General features: G+C 39.5%; 1 protein-coding gene across 9 annotated transcripts in view; it reads right to left on the bottom strand.

The window, feature by feature from the left end:
* Positions 1-12961, bottom strand: part of fmnl2a (formin-like 2a) — a 60217-nt gene that overhangs the window by 10096 nt on the left and 37160 nt on the right. For all 9 annotated transcript variants that reach the window (XM_046055097.1, XM_046055101.1, XM_046055099.1 and 6 more), the window contains exons 7-15: positions 11454-11562; positions 11148-11224; positions 10131-10224; positions 8379-8453; positions 2701-2811; positions 2307-2456; positions 1899-2000; positions 1259-1577; positions 937-1122 (exon numbers count right to left, since the gene is read on the bottom strand). In XM_046055097.1, the coding sequence (XP_045911053.1) occupies positions 937-1122; positions 1259-1577; positions 1899-2000; positions 2307-2456; positions 2701-2811; positions 8379-8453; positions 10131-10224; positions 11148-11224; positions 11454-11562 (1223 nt within the window). The remainder of the gene's footprint in view (positions 1-936; positions 1123-1258; positions 1578-1898; positions 2001-2306; positions 2457-2700; positions 2812-8378; positions 8454-10130; positions 10225-11147; positions 11225-11453; positions 11563-12961) is intronic.

Raw genomic sequence — 12961 nt, 5'->3', positions numbered from 1 at the left:
TCTATGCTTTTAAGATAAAACCTTCCACTCTAAATTGATTGGCTGTATTTTTAAGCTTCTCAAGTAAGCAGTTTCTTCACCTACCCCTTTAAAAGTTTAGCTCAAACATGCATACATACCCAGGAAATTACACCCGCATCATACATACAGTGCACTGTACACCTTCAGGTACAGAAAAGGCTATCGCATGAGGGTCTGGTCTTGTTACTTATCAATCCTAATCATGTGAGTTTGGTAGGTCGACTCAACCCTGATGGAAAACCACAGTTCAAACTGTCTTTAAAGATATATATAATTTACAGCATTAGGCAAGATATAAACTGTAGTTGCTGTTGTTCAAATCTAAAATATTTTAAAACTTTAACATTACATTATAATATTCCATCAGTCCAATTATCATTTAGCAATACTGTTCTGGTACACCTTTGAAAAACACACAAATACAGACTAGACTATCTCAGCAACAAGCCATAGCCAATCAGTGGCTAACTCAACACTGTACATCACACTCATGCAGCTGCTTCACAGTAAAAGCCCTTCAGCAGCGCCTCTTGCTCGAGCCAATGCTTTCATCACATTCCCAGCAACTGGAAGACTTTTACTGTGAAGTTGTTGCAGTTGGTGTTAAGGTGGCATTAACATTAAATGTTGGCATCGGAGGAAAGTAGCTGGAGTGCAGCAGGATTTTCTTATAGCTCTGAAAAAACAAGCAAAGCTGCAGCAGGAGCTACTGGCAGTATGATTATCTGTGGTACCAATACTGCAGCTCTTAATGACGTGTTTATTGTGGAAAGTAATACTGTAACGTCCTAATATGTGTATAAAAAGTACCACAATATAGACGTCATTATAGGATCATTATTTCATCACATATTACATCACTCATAAACCCAAACATGCTTCGGTGTGTGTATTTGTTCGATCAGATGACCTTACCTGCTAACCCAGAGTTCATGATGACAGTGGGCGTCCCACAGCCGGGCAGTGGTGGGGCTGCAGGAGGAGGCGGAGGTGGCATTGGTGCTGAGGCTGGCCCTGGGGGAGGAGGCGGCGGTGGAGGGGGAGGCGGTGGAGGAGGGGGAGCTGCTGCTGCAGGAATGGCCAATGATGGGCCGTTTGACACTGTGAGAGAGGAGAGATGGTACGGTAAACAACCATCAGACAATGTGTTTATATCATCTCCCTGTCTTCTGTCCTCTTTCTGCATTTCATGATTTACAACTTATAAGCTAATAAACTGGACTAATATTAAACCTACATGTGCCGTTCACCGGCAGTGGAGGGGGTGGGGGAGGTGGTGGTGGAGCGAGGCTGCCCGTTCCAACTCCCATATGGTTTGGACTAAAAGTTGTACCGTTTCCTCCCATCAAGGAACCCGGCAAGCCCTCCACACCGAAGGGTGGCGAGGGCAGGATGGAGATGTCTCCGTCTCCCCTCTTGTGAATCTTGATGGTGCCTTGTTTCTCCAGTTCATGGATTTTCTTCTCCAGGTTGCTCTGTCGCTGGATGGCCTCGTCCTTCTCCTTCAACATCTGCCGCAGTGAGTGTACCTGCGCGCTCGTGTCTTTGTAGACTTCCTGTGTGGGAGGGATGATTTATAAAAATGTAAGAGGAACCATGGAGATAATAAAGAGCTTTCCAAAGTTTGGCAGCAGAAAAAAACTATATGAAGTACTAATTTAAAGTAAATAATTACTTAGTAATTTCCTATTACAAAAAGTACACTCACTGACTTCTGTGGTACTGTTGTAAATATGTACTGTGGTGATGTGAATATCCGTTGTTCTTCCATGAAACACTTATAATATTACACTTAATGCCATTGGTACAAATATATGAATGAAAAATAAATGTGCAGTTTATGTAATGCAGAATGTGTGGGTGTTAGTAAATCTGACCCTGATGGATTCAAGGTCCTTGTTCCTTTGCATCAGCTGCTTCTCCAGCTCCACGATCTTTGACATGGCCTCGTTCTCCATGTCCTGCAGCTTCTCTGTCATCTATAAAAACAATAGCCAGGAGGAAAAGGTCACACAGTGACTTTAACGCATTGCCATGACAACATCCAACTCTATACTGATATATATACTGATATATATATATATATATATATATGCCAACAAAGATATTTAGCAGGACACTGATGTGAAGGATTTAACATATATATTTTTAGGAAAGCATGACATCATAATAAATCCCATGTTAAGAGGGCACAATACATAGCCTTATGTGAGAGAAGACAAACGAGACTAAGGAGTCCGTTGTGAGGATTTTTTAGAGTATAATCAACAATCAAGGTCTCTCACATGCGACATGTTCTCCTCCAGCTCCTCTACTCGCTCCAGGGCAGCATTTTTGGTCTCCGCATCCTCCAGAAGGGCTCCCACGTCAAACACATTATCCAAGTAGGCCTGGATCTGAACCTGCAGCTTATCGCTCTCCGTATGCTTAAGTTTCTGGAAAACATGCCGACAAAAAGAGACATCGTGATGATAGGAGCGAGGCAGTTAGGGAGTGAGAAGGTCAAGGTATTTATTTCTTCAATTCACTTTTTCTGAATGGAAAAGACATTGACTGCTTTTCTGTGGTTGCTGTCTCGGGGGTGCTGTAATTTCAACAAATGCTCTGGACTGAGGTGAATATTAAGAGCGGCGGTGTTCAGTCTGGGCATTTTTCCTGCAGCATTATGTCTCAACTCACGTCTAAGTAGTCATCCAGACACAGCTTGGTGAAGTCGAACTGTAGATGAACCCTGAAGTTCATGTCCTCCACCGAGTGCACAACTATGTTGATGAACTGCATACAGGCCACCTGGGGAATAAAACCAGAAAAAAATACAGTAAGTGAATGAGGATGCAACACATTAAAAGTAGACTTCATTAATGTTTTTAAACACTGCATATAATATACTCCATGATATACAAACAAACAAAGCAAGATAAAAATCTGTTAACAGACACTTTTACAACAGGCTAGAGATTTTTGTACAACAGCCGGTAACAGCAGGCGCTTGGTTTTGGTGGTTTCAAGCTCATTGTCACATCTATTTCCTTTTAATATGGCTTCCACTGAAATTGTGTGTATCAATCCTCATTGTTGTGCTTTCTTGGCTGGCAGAGTAGCTTATCTGGCAGATTAAAAGGATCCGGGAAAGAATAAACAAATTAACAAAATCAGCCAGTTCAGCTACACCACACAGACACAAACAGATCAAGACGGATCTCCTCACGGTGTCACACACTGCTCCTCAGCCTGACACTGGCTAAATGAACTTCCAGTAAGAAGCTCTGTTGTCTGGGAGCAACATGGCAGCTTTGACAAATTCTGTTTACTTTAGTGCTGCTGTCACATGACGGCCTGCCGAATGACCGTGAGCGGATATTTTTCGTATTGAAGGCCTAATCAAACACAGCTTCTGTTGGTTTTCACTCACACGTATTTGCCCCCCCCACACACACAGGATAAAATCATGTCAAAGTTGGCCCTTTCTTTACAGGGTCTTTTATTCTTATCTGCAAAGGATGGAAATGACAGAGTTGGCAAGGGTTTCTTGCTTAGTGCCACACCAGTTTGATGTACTGCATCCACACATCTGTAGTTTTTTTATAGTAGTTAAAAAAAATAATGCCTTACATAAGTGTTGTAGTCAAGACCGCCCAAACTGAGACCAAGTCTAGATTGTGATGCCCTGTGGGGTCATGAGTGGGTGTGGTCTCTCTCTCACTCTCTCTCCCCCCCCTCTCTCTTGTAGCTCAAGAGCTGATTGTGTTAACTGAAAGCACCTGGGCCCTGTGTCTTAAGGGTAGGCTATTTGTAACCTTGCTCTCTCATTCTGCAGGTAGCTGCTGTTGAGGCCAGGTCAGACCTCCCTGGTTTCCCCTTTAGTTTGGGTTTCTTTGGTTGGGCTATTGCTATGTGGTATTTATCTTGTTTTTGCATATTACAACACCTTCACACATACATTCATGCACCCATCATCCTGCACAGACTATACTGAAACCACAGACTACATACCTCATACTTTAATTATGTTAATTTGAAGTAACTATTGATTTGGCTTATTTTCGTTAAATAAACATTTGTTGTGGCCTTTTGAGCCAGGTCATAACAAGATCAAGACCAGAGTTTATCGAGACCGAGACAAGACCAAGACTTATATTAGATATTTACACATCTACTTTGTTATACCCCAAAGCAATTCAAAATGTACATCAATTATTTAATCAGGGAAAAAATAAATAAATAAATAAACAATAGGAAAGAATAAATTATAAATTTCAGCAGCTCAGAAAAAAATGAAGTAATAATAACACAATGAACCTGAAGATAATTACTAGCCCCAAAAACACTCGGACATTATTCACCCCCTTCTTCATCCCTGTAACCATTGAAAACCATATCTTTATACCTGATTTTAAACTGATTTATGTTTGGACATTGCTTTAGTTCCTCATTAAGACTGTTCCATAGCTTTACTCCAGAGCTTGAAATACAAAGACTTTTCCTGGTTGTTCGTATCCTCGGTGTTTGTTTTGAAGTTGTGTGTCCCCCTTAAATTATAAACTTCTTCTCTCCCTGAATAATATTTGAATATTTCTCAGCAATAGATTATTTTTGGCTTTAAACAGTATTTGGGCTGATTGATACTTCACAAGATCTGTGAATTTTAATAAGTTTGACTGTAAGAATAATGAGTCAGTGTGATCCCTATACCCAGCATTGTGAATAATTCTTATTGCTCTTTTTTGGAGAACAGATAGTGAATGTAATGAACTTTTGTAGTTGTGTCCCCAAATCTCAGCACAGTATATAAATTATGGTAAAACTAGTGAACAGTACAACATGTAGAGTGATTCTTGCTCCAGAACCTGCTTTACTTTGTTTAATACTGCAATTGATCTTGATAGTTTGGATTGTACATGATTAATGTGTGATTTCCAACTGATTCTGTCATCTATAATCACCCCAAGAAATTTATTTTCATGAACTCTATCAATTATAACCCCATCTATTTTTATGTTCACCTGAATATTCATATTGCATTTCCCAAATTACATTATTTAAGTTTTATTTAAATTTAATGATAATTTATTTCTAACAAACCATATTTTTAATTTGTTCATTTCTTTAGTGACATCCTTCACTATTTGCTGTAGGTTTTCACCTGAACAGAATATATTTGTATCATCTGCAAATAACACCATCTTCAACAACTTAGAGACTGAACATATGTCATTAATATACAAAATAAACAGTTTTGGTCCCACCACTGACCTCTGGGCGACACCACAAGCAATGTCCAAACTTACTGACCTGGAGCTTCCCAACTTCACAAACTGTTGTCTCTTACTAAGATAACTCCTCACCCATTCTAATACTAACCCCCTGATACCATACCTTTCCAGTTTATTTATGAGTATGTCATGGTTAATTGTATCAAAAGCTTTTTTGAGATCAACAAATACCCCCATTACATAATTTTTTTGATCTATGGCATTTGTGATTTCCTCAATTGCTTCTATTATTGCCATCGATGTAGATCTGTTTAATCTGAATCCATATTGACGGTCAGTGAGTAATTGATGTTTATCCAAGAATGTATCTAATCTGTTGTTAAAGACTTTTTCAATAATTTTGGAGAATTGTGGAAGTAAGGAGACAAGTCTGTAGTTTGTGAAGTGGTGTTTGCTCCAATTTTTATACAAAGGTATGACTTTGGCTATTTTCATTTTGTTTGGAAATGAACCTGTTTGAAATGATAAATTAAATATATATGTTAATGGTTTTGAGATCCCCTCAATTACTTTTCTCACTATGGTCAAGTCAATGTCATTGTAATCGGTAGACTTTTTGTTCTTGCATTTGCTCACAATTTCCAATATTTCTTTCTCATCCACTGGCTTGAGAAACATAGAGCTTTGATTTCTCTCTATTAATTTATTACAGTGATCTTCAGATGTCCCAGGATCAGGGATTTTTCCAGCTAGGTCAGGTCCCACATTTACAAAGAACTGATTAAAACTGTTAGCCACATCATTCATATTGTAATTTTCCTTATCCTTATCAATAAAATACTTAGGATAACCTATCTGTCTAGGACTATTTCTTATAATACTATTCATTATATCCCATATTCCTTTAATATTGTTTATCTTATTTATTTTGTTCTTATAATACTCCTTCTTGCAGGCCCTTATAATTTGAGTTAACTTATTTTTATATTTTTTATATTTGTTTTCTGTCTCTATGGTTCCCCGTCTTATGAATTCCCTATACAGTGTATTTTTCTTTTTACATGCGTTCTATATTCCCTTTGTGATCCATGGGCAATTTGTATATCTTAATTTTCTGCTATATTCTTTTATTGGACAATTTTTGTCATATAAATATTTAAAAAGTTCTAAGAATATGTCATATGCCTTATTAATGTCTTTTTCCTGATATATCCCTGTGCCAGCAGATCTTTTTTCAGTTTGTTAATAGATTTCTCTGACCTCATTCTTCTAAATTCGGTTTGCTTGTCGGACTTATTAATCCTATATTTGCAATCATAAACTGTAAAAACTGGCAGGTGGTCACTGATATAAATAATTAATAAACCATTCACTTTTATTTAGTAAAAATATTGTCAATTAGGGTGGCACAATGAGATGTAATTCTACTGGGTCTGGTTATTACCGGAAATAGACTCATGCTATGCATTGTATGAATAAATTCATCAGTAATTTTATGTTTATTAGGATTCATTAGGATTTATTACAAGTACCGGGTACTTTGGGGGGCGGGGCTTACCTTGCAGTGAATTTCTGAATGGGCGAGTAGAGGCTACTGGCTTTAACTGGAGAATGACGGCTGTTTTATCTGTGTTGGAGTTATTTTAAGAACTTGGTGGTTTTATCCAGTTTGTTATCCACACATGTCTCGCGGATGTCCGCCTGAGATCGTATGTCGGCATTGAATTTATAGCTGGGAAACAGCAGCCAGCGTTCAGCAGTGTGTTTACAGCGAGCAGCTGATGGAGTTACGCTTAATACTGGGTCAGAAGTTGTTGTTTTAAGTTTTCATCAGTCAGGAAGTTTCTATAAGGAGACGAACTCGGTCTCCTCCTCTCCAAAACAAGCGGGCCAGCTGATTACAGCAGGCTCGTTAAACATCCCGTTCCTCCGACGCAGGCGGACACAGACATGAGCTGCCAGCTGATCTGCAGCTCTTGTTGGCTGGAAATGTTGTAATAACCTTCCAAACTGTCGCAATTTTATTTTTGTGCTGCTTTCTCTGTACTGGAGTTATTTTAAGAACTTTATGGCTCTATCCACTTTGGTATTAAATGTGTAACGAACTTTATCGCGTGTCTCCTCATTATACTCCCCCACAAAAAAGCTGCTTTAATGTTCAAGCTAAGCCTATAGTTTTTCATTATATTCAAGTCAAATCTGATGTTCATTTATAAATGTTGCTCATGGATAGTGGTTACAAATAATGATGCCTGTGCGCTGTGTACAGCCTACGTCAGCTGGTTAATTTGCCTAATCTTCGCAGGTCTTTAGACCATGGTGGAAACGCACACAACAGTGGGCTGAAGGAACTTTTTAGTTCCTTTAAAAAAGATCTGGGGACTTAAAAGTCCCAGGTACTTTTGGTCGAAAACCGCCTATACAAACACTAAGAGCTGTAATCAACGTAAGCATCTTTATTCAACACTCCTTTTCCATGATGACCATCGCGGGGAGGGTGGACGGTTGTTACAGAAACAACACATTTTTAATTAGGGTTATTGGTTGCATATGATGCAATAAGTTTTACATCCAATGAAAGTTAGGATATTAACAAATAAATCAGACAACGCAAAAGCAATTTATTGATATTCCCAGAGTTATGGTCTTGACATAAAATCCCAAGTCTTCAATGTCCCAGACCAAGACAAGACCATGTACAAATGCGGTCGACTCCGAGAGGAGGCCAAGACCATCAAAAGAGTGCCTATCTTCAAAATGGAAGCAAAATTGGTCCCTTTCTTGAGTTATTTTTGAGTTTGGACAAACATATGAGGACACATGTGCAGCAGTGTTAATAATATTCTAGACATCTATATTTCTAACCAGCTGAGAACTATGATTCATGTTGTTATTTCATCACATCTGGACCTTTGCAGCTCCATGTGCACCTGTCTAACTTGGAGGTTGCAGTTAGGCCTACTCTGCCTCTAAACCTTTGACAGCAATGAGAGAGAAACAGCATTCACTCAGAGCTTCTTCAGCTCAAACAGCTTTACCAGCTGTGGGTGTGCCTGGTGATGTAGGATTTTCTAGGGATTGCAGTGCGATCAATAAGTCATTAGGAGTCTGTGTGTGTGTGTGTGTGTGTGTGTGTACACATACCATGAAGTCAATGTTGTTATCCTCATTCTTGAAATACTCCATTAGCCTCTCAAACCGCTGTGTCTCCATACACACCTGCAAAAACAAACCTCATCTCACTTATTGTGTTTAGTGGCGTTTAGGTGTACAGAGCGACACACAGTGATTTATGCAGTCAATCTGTGATTTGCATAAATGATACCAACTCCTCATAATACACACAAATCATGAAATAATAATAATAATAATAATGATCTTTATTTGTAGAGCACTTTTCAAAAACAAGTTACAAAGTGCTTTAACAAGTGTAAAGACAATAATACCCAAAAAACAATAATACAAAAACAATACAAGATAAAGAAAAGAAAAGACTAAAATACACGTTTAAGATAAATATAAAATTAGTAAAATAGAATAAAATAAAAGGGATAAAATAAAGTCAAATAAGATCGGGAAAGGCTCTCCTATAAAAGTCTGTTTTAAGAAGGGACTTAAAAGAGTTCACTGACTCAGCTGACCTGAAATTTGCTGCCTGAGACAAAAACAGTCCTGACTTCTGCATAAAACCTCATGATTTTAACCACAAATTCCAACAAATATCACCATTGCCCTGTCAGAAAACAAGAGGTATGAAGATGAAAAATCAATAACATTAGCTGCTAAATACATCACAAGTCACCATAACCTCAGAAAAAGAGTGAAATAAGTCTTATAATCAGTTATTCATGAACTGCTGTTGATTGGATTCTTTGATTTTATAGGAAGTCACCTGATGTGCATGGTGCATTAATATTTCTTATGGTACAACTTGTACCACATGTACTGTAGTTTTTTAGTCCTGCCAGTAAAGATTATTTGTACTAGAGAGCTAAAAAAGAGGGAGAGACAGAGAGATGCTCTGCAGTTCAGACAGTTCATCTGGGGGGCAACGAGGGAGATGGAGCATGACAAAGAATTGAGAACGAAGGGAGGAAGGAAGAGGAGGGGTGTGTATCCAAAAGCCTCTGAATAATGTTTAGAGTCTCAGCCTGCGGCCCCGTCGTCAAACACTAGATATCAAAGTCACTTAGCAAATGAGATCTAATAACATCACATTTGAAAGCATCCCTTTTTAACAAAAGAAAACAGACAACCAAAATCTGCCTTTACAACCTTTAAAAAGGATACAGACATGTGAGCAAGTCCTCAAATGCTTCCAGCTGCCTACACTATCATGACTCTAACTTTCATCTCATTAGAAGAGCTACATTCTCCCTGAGCCTCATTCTCCCACTAATGCTAATGCTACTGAGAGCAACACTCAATATTTCATTCAGGGGTGTAAATATTGCATTAACTGCAGGCGGCCCATTTTTGCGGGCCGTATGCTACAAAATGGGGCTGCTGTTAGCGGCCTCTCCATCATAAACCTCCCACTCTCTGTTCCAGCAGCCAGAATACCTCATCCAGACAGGCAAGGGTCAGGCAAGGCTGTCTGCTGCAACTTTCTCTCTGCTATCCTTAGCTTTGATGTGTCTGCCAAAGCCAGTTAGCGCACACGTAACTTTTCTCTGGAGGCTGAGTGGGTCCCTCCTGTGTTATGCAGCTAAACAACGGTCTGTAATCTCTCGACAAATAGCTCATTCCTAGATGCTATCCCTTTGCAGGTATGAGGAATGTGCCAGAGGAGCATTCCTCCAGGGCTGAGTCACTGTTTGAAAATTGTACAGTCGAAAATGTAATGACATATTCGTCTCCTTAGACCCCACTTCCTCTCTCCCGTGCAGCTCATACCTCCTTAAAGTTGTCGAAGGCAGAGAGAATTATTTCGTGGCCTCCTCTCACGAGACAAACTGCCGCCAGGAGCTCCAAGACCAGAGCTTTAGTTCTGTAAAACAGGGAGAAAATAAAGGCAGCAATAGTTAGTAAATGACAAGTGCCAGCGCTGCAGCAAACCTGTACTTAAACACTGAGCAAACAAAGTGGAAAACAGTGTAATTTAAGATCCTGTCAATGCTGAAACCCCTGTGTAGACTGGATCCACATAGCAATTACAGTGTGTATTACACGTGATGTCCTTTTAAATTTATAAATCTTTGTAAATATTAATCAACCACGTTATAAAATGTATTATTATGCTGACAGGTCAAGGATATGTGGTCTGCCTTAAATAACTCACTGAAAAAGTTTTGCAGCCTGAGAGGAAAAATAAATAAAAGAGCTCCACATTTTCATCTTATCCAACGGATTAAAAAGGCACATATAAAAAATGAATACTCCAGGCCTAATCCGTGTGTGTGTGTTGGAGCACACAGGACAGCGACATCCTGTGCGTCCAGTTTCCAGTTCATTCATGCAGGATTTCACTGCCTGGTTGAGATGATATGTGACAGGTGACTCGAAGTGACTTCACATCCACTTTTTGAGGAAATCCTTGAGCCTAGGGCTCGAAGTGAAAGCACATCCATCCAAACTCTCTCTCTCACACACACACACACACACACACACACACACACCTTCTGGTGGCTGTCTCAGTAAGCAGCTGCCAGTGTAGTGGAGTATGCCAGCAGTGCCCTGACCCGTCTGTCAGGATGAATGTGCCCCTGAGCTACAAAGACACTCACTCTGGATCAGACTGTGCAGGTGCACTGAGGCTAATGTTGGACTCTGAAGGTTTCATTATGGATTTAGTAAGCTCCAAATATAACAAATGTCTTATTAATTCTTTTATCTTCTGTGTATTTACTTATTTAGTTCTTTAAAGATCAATCTTTAGAGTTTTGGTATTTGTAATGTTTTGCTTTAACTTACCTTGGGTTTTTATTGTTGAGACTCAATGCAATTTCATTCACAGCATGTGGGTGTGACATGACCATGTTGAAGCCGTACTGGAAGATGAAAAACAAACGAGAGGGAGGAAGACAGAGACAAACAAGTTAATTTACAGAGAAGAGGAGCCACTGAATAAGCAAGAGGTGCATTCCTCTGCATAATAAATTAAACATTGAGAACTAGCAGTGGAGCAAATTGAATTTGGCTTCAGTTAGATAAGTCTGCTTTAGTCCAGAGGGACATGCAGTCCGTGTGGATGTCCTCTGGGGAGAGCAGGCGGCTGACCTGGTAGTTCATGATAGCACGCAGGCACATGATGCAGACGTGGACATCGTCTTTCTTGCATACCAGTCGGGAGTTTTTCAGAGTTCTCCGGCTCGGCAGTGTGTTGCAACTAAAAACAAATTATAGAAAAGACAAAAACAAGTCAGTGATAATTGCACTGTTTTCTGAAAAGACGTGTTGAGTCTATTAGCATCTGAACACAAACAAGAACCTTGGATAAATAAGAAAACAGATGCCATTTGTGAATGAGCCTCCATCACACACCACCTCCTTCACATAGGGAGGCTGTTAAACTGCCACACCACCTTACATTAACACACACAAAGGCCATATAATCTACAGCCTCGCCATGGGCCACAGGATGCCCCCATTCAATTGTTTTAACTTTATGTCCTTCACAAAGATATCACTTGCAGCAACACAATAGAATCCAGTCATTTGCATGCAGCACAGTGATTGTGCAACTTTATGTGGACAAAAACCAAGGCCTTTTCTCCTGGAGCAGCTCCCACAATACAAGAGAAATGCTGGAGCAGCAGAATTACTGAATGATACGCAGATTCAGTCAGCGCAAAACGGTTTATTTTCAGACTTTTGTCACAAGGTTCAATTACCGGCCTGCGTTCTGGGGAAAAATGTGTCTTCAGGCTACTGATAGACACGCCACTTCGTGTCAGCTCCAATGTCTGAAGGCGTGACTCTTCTGTGAGTCACAACATGTTGTGTGTTTGCTTGTCAGAAAAAGGCTAGAGCTTTCAAGTAATACTAGATAGATAGTTAAGAATTCGTTTTAAAAATACTTCACTAATTCTTTACTTTACAAATTCACATTGAAATAAGTTTAACCAGTTCAATTTAATTTTTTGTTTGTGCTCACACAAGTGTATGTTTTGTGTATAGGAGGCACTGGTGACCTAAAGCTTAGAGAAGAGAGTTTGCGACTGGAAGGTCATCGGTTCAATCTCCTAATAAATCTGAGTAAGGAAATTGAGAAGCAGCGCTTACCCCCACCTCATTACCACCACGGAGGTCTCTGAACCCCAAGTGCTTCAGTGGAGCTGCTCAATGGCCAGCAGTTCAGAATGGTTGTACTGGGAAGCAAGTGTGAATGTGTAACTGTCATGAATGTAAGCATTGCTCTCAGTGAACTAAAAAAAGGTGAGTATTCTGCATGTCATGTTCAAAGATGTGGTGACATCGTCATTGTGGTGAAAAGTAATATTAAAAGGATTTTATCCAGGGCTTTCCCTCAACACCCAAACTGAGGTGTGGCACAATAAGGAGGAAATGAGTAACAATATTTCTTAATTTCAAACAAAGGTAATGATAAATGATTACGTAATGTGTAATGCATTGACCGGATAGGAAATGACTCAACTAAACTTTATGTAACATTTTATATATTATACAGTTGATCCAGAGGGCTTGATTGAACAGAATATAGAGCAGGGAAGGACTGAGGTGCTGACTATATAATGGCAACGTCTCGAGTCTGGCAAGCGACCTTT

The sequence above is a fragment of the Micropterus dolomieu genome, linkage group LG07 (assembly GCF_021292245.1).
Source record: "Micropterus dolomieu isolate WLL.071019.BEF.003 ecotype Adirondacks linkage group LG07, ASM2129224v1, whole genome shotgun sequence".
NCBI lineage: Eukaryota > Metazoa > Chordata > Actinopteri > Centrarchiformes > Centrarchidae > Micropterus > Micropterus dolomieu.
The sequence above is the reverse complement of the archived record's forward strand: the minus strand, read 5'-3'. Positions and strand labels throughout refer to the sequence as shown.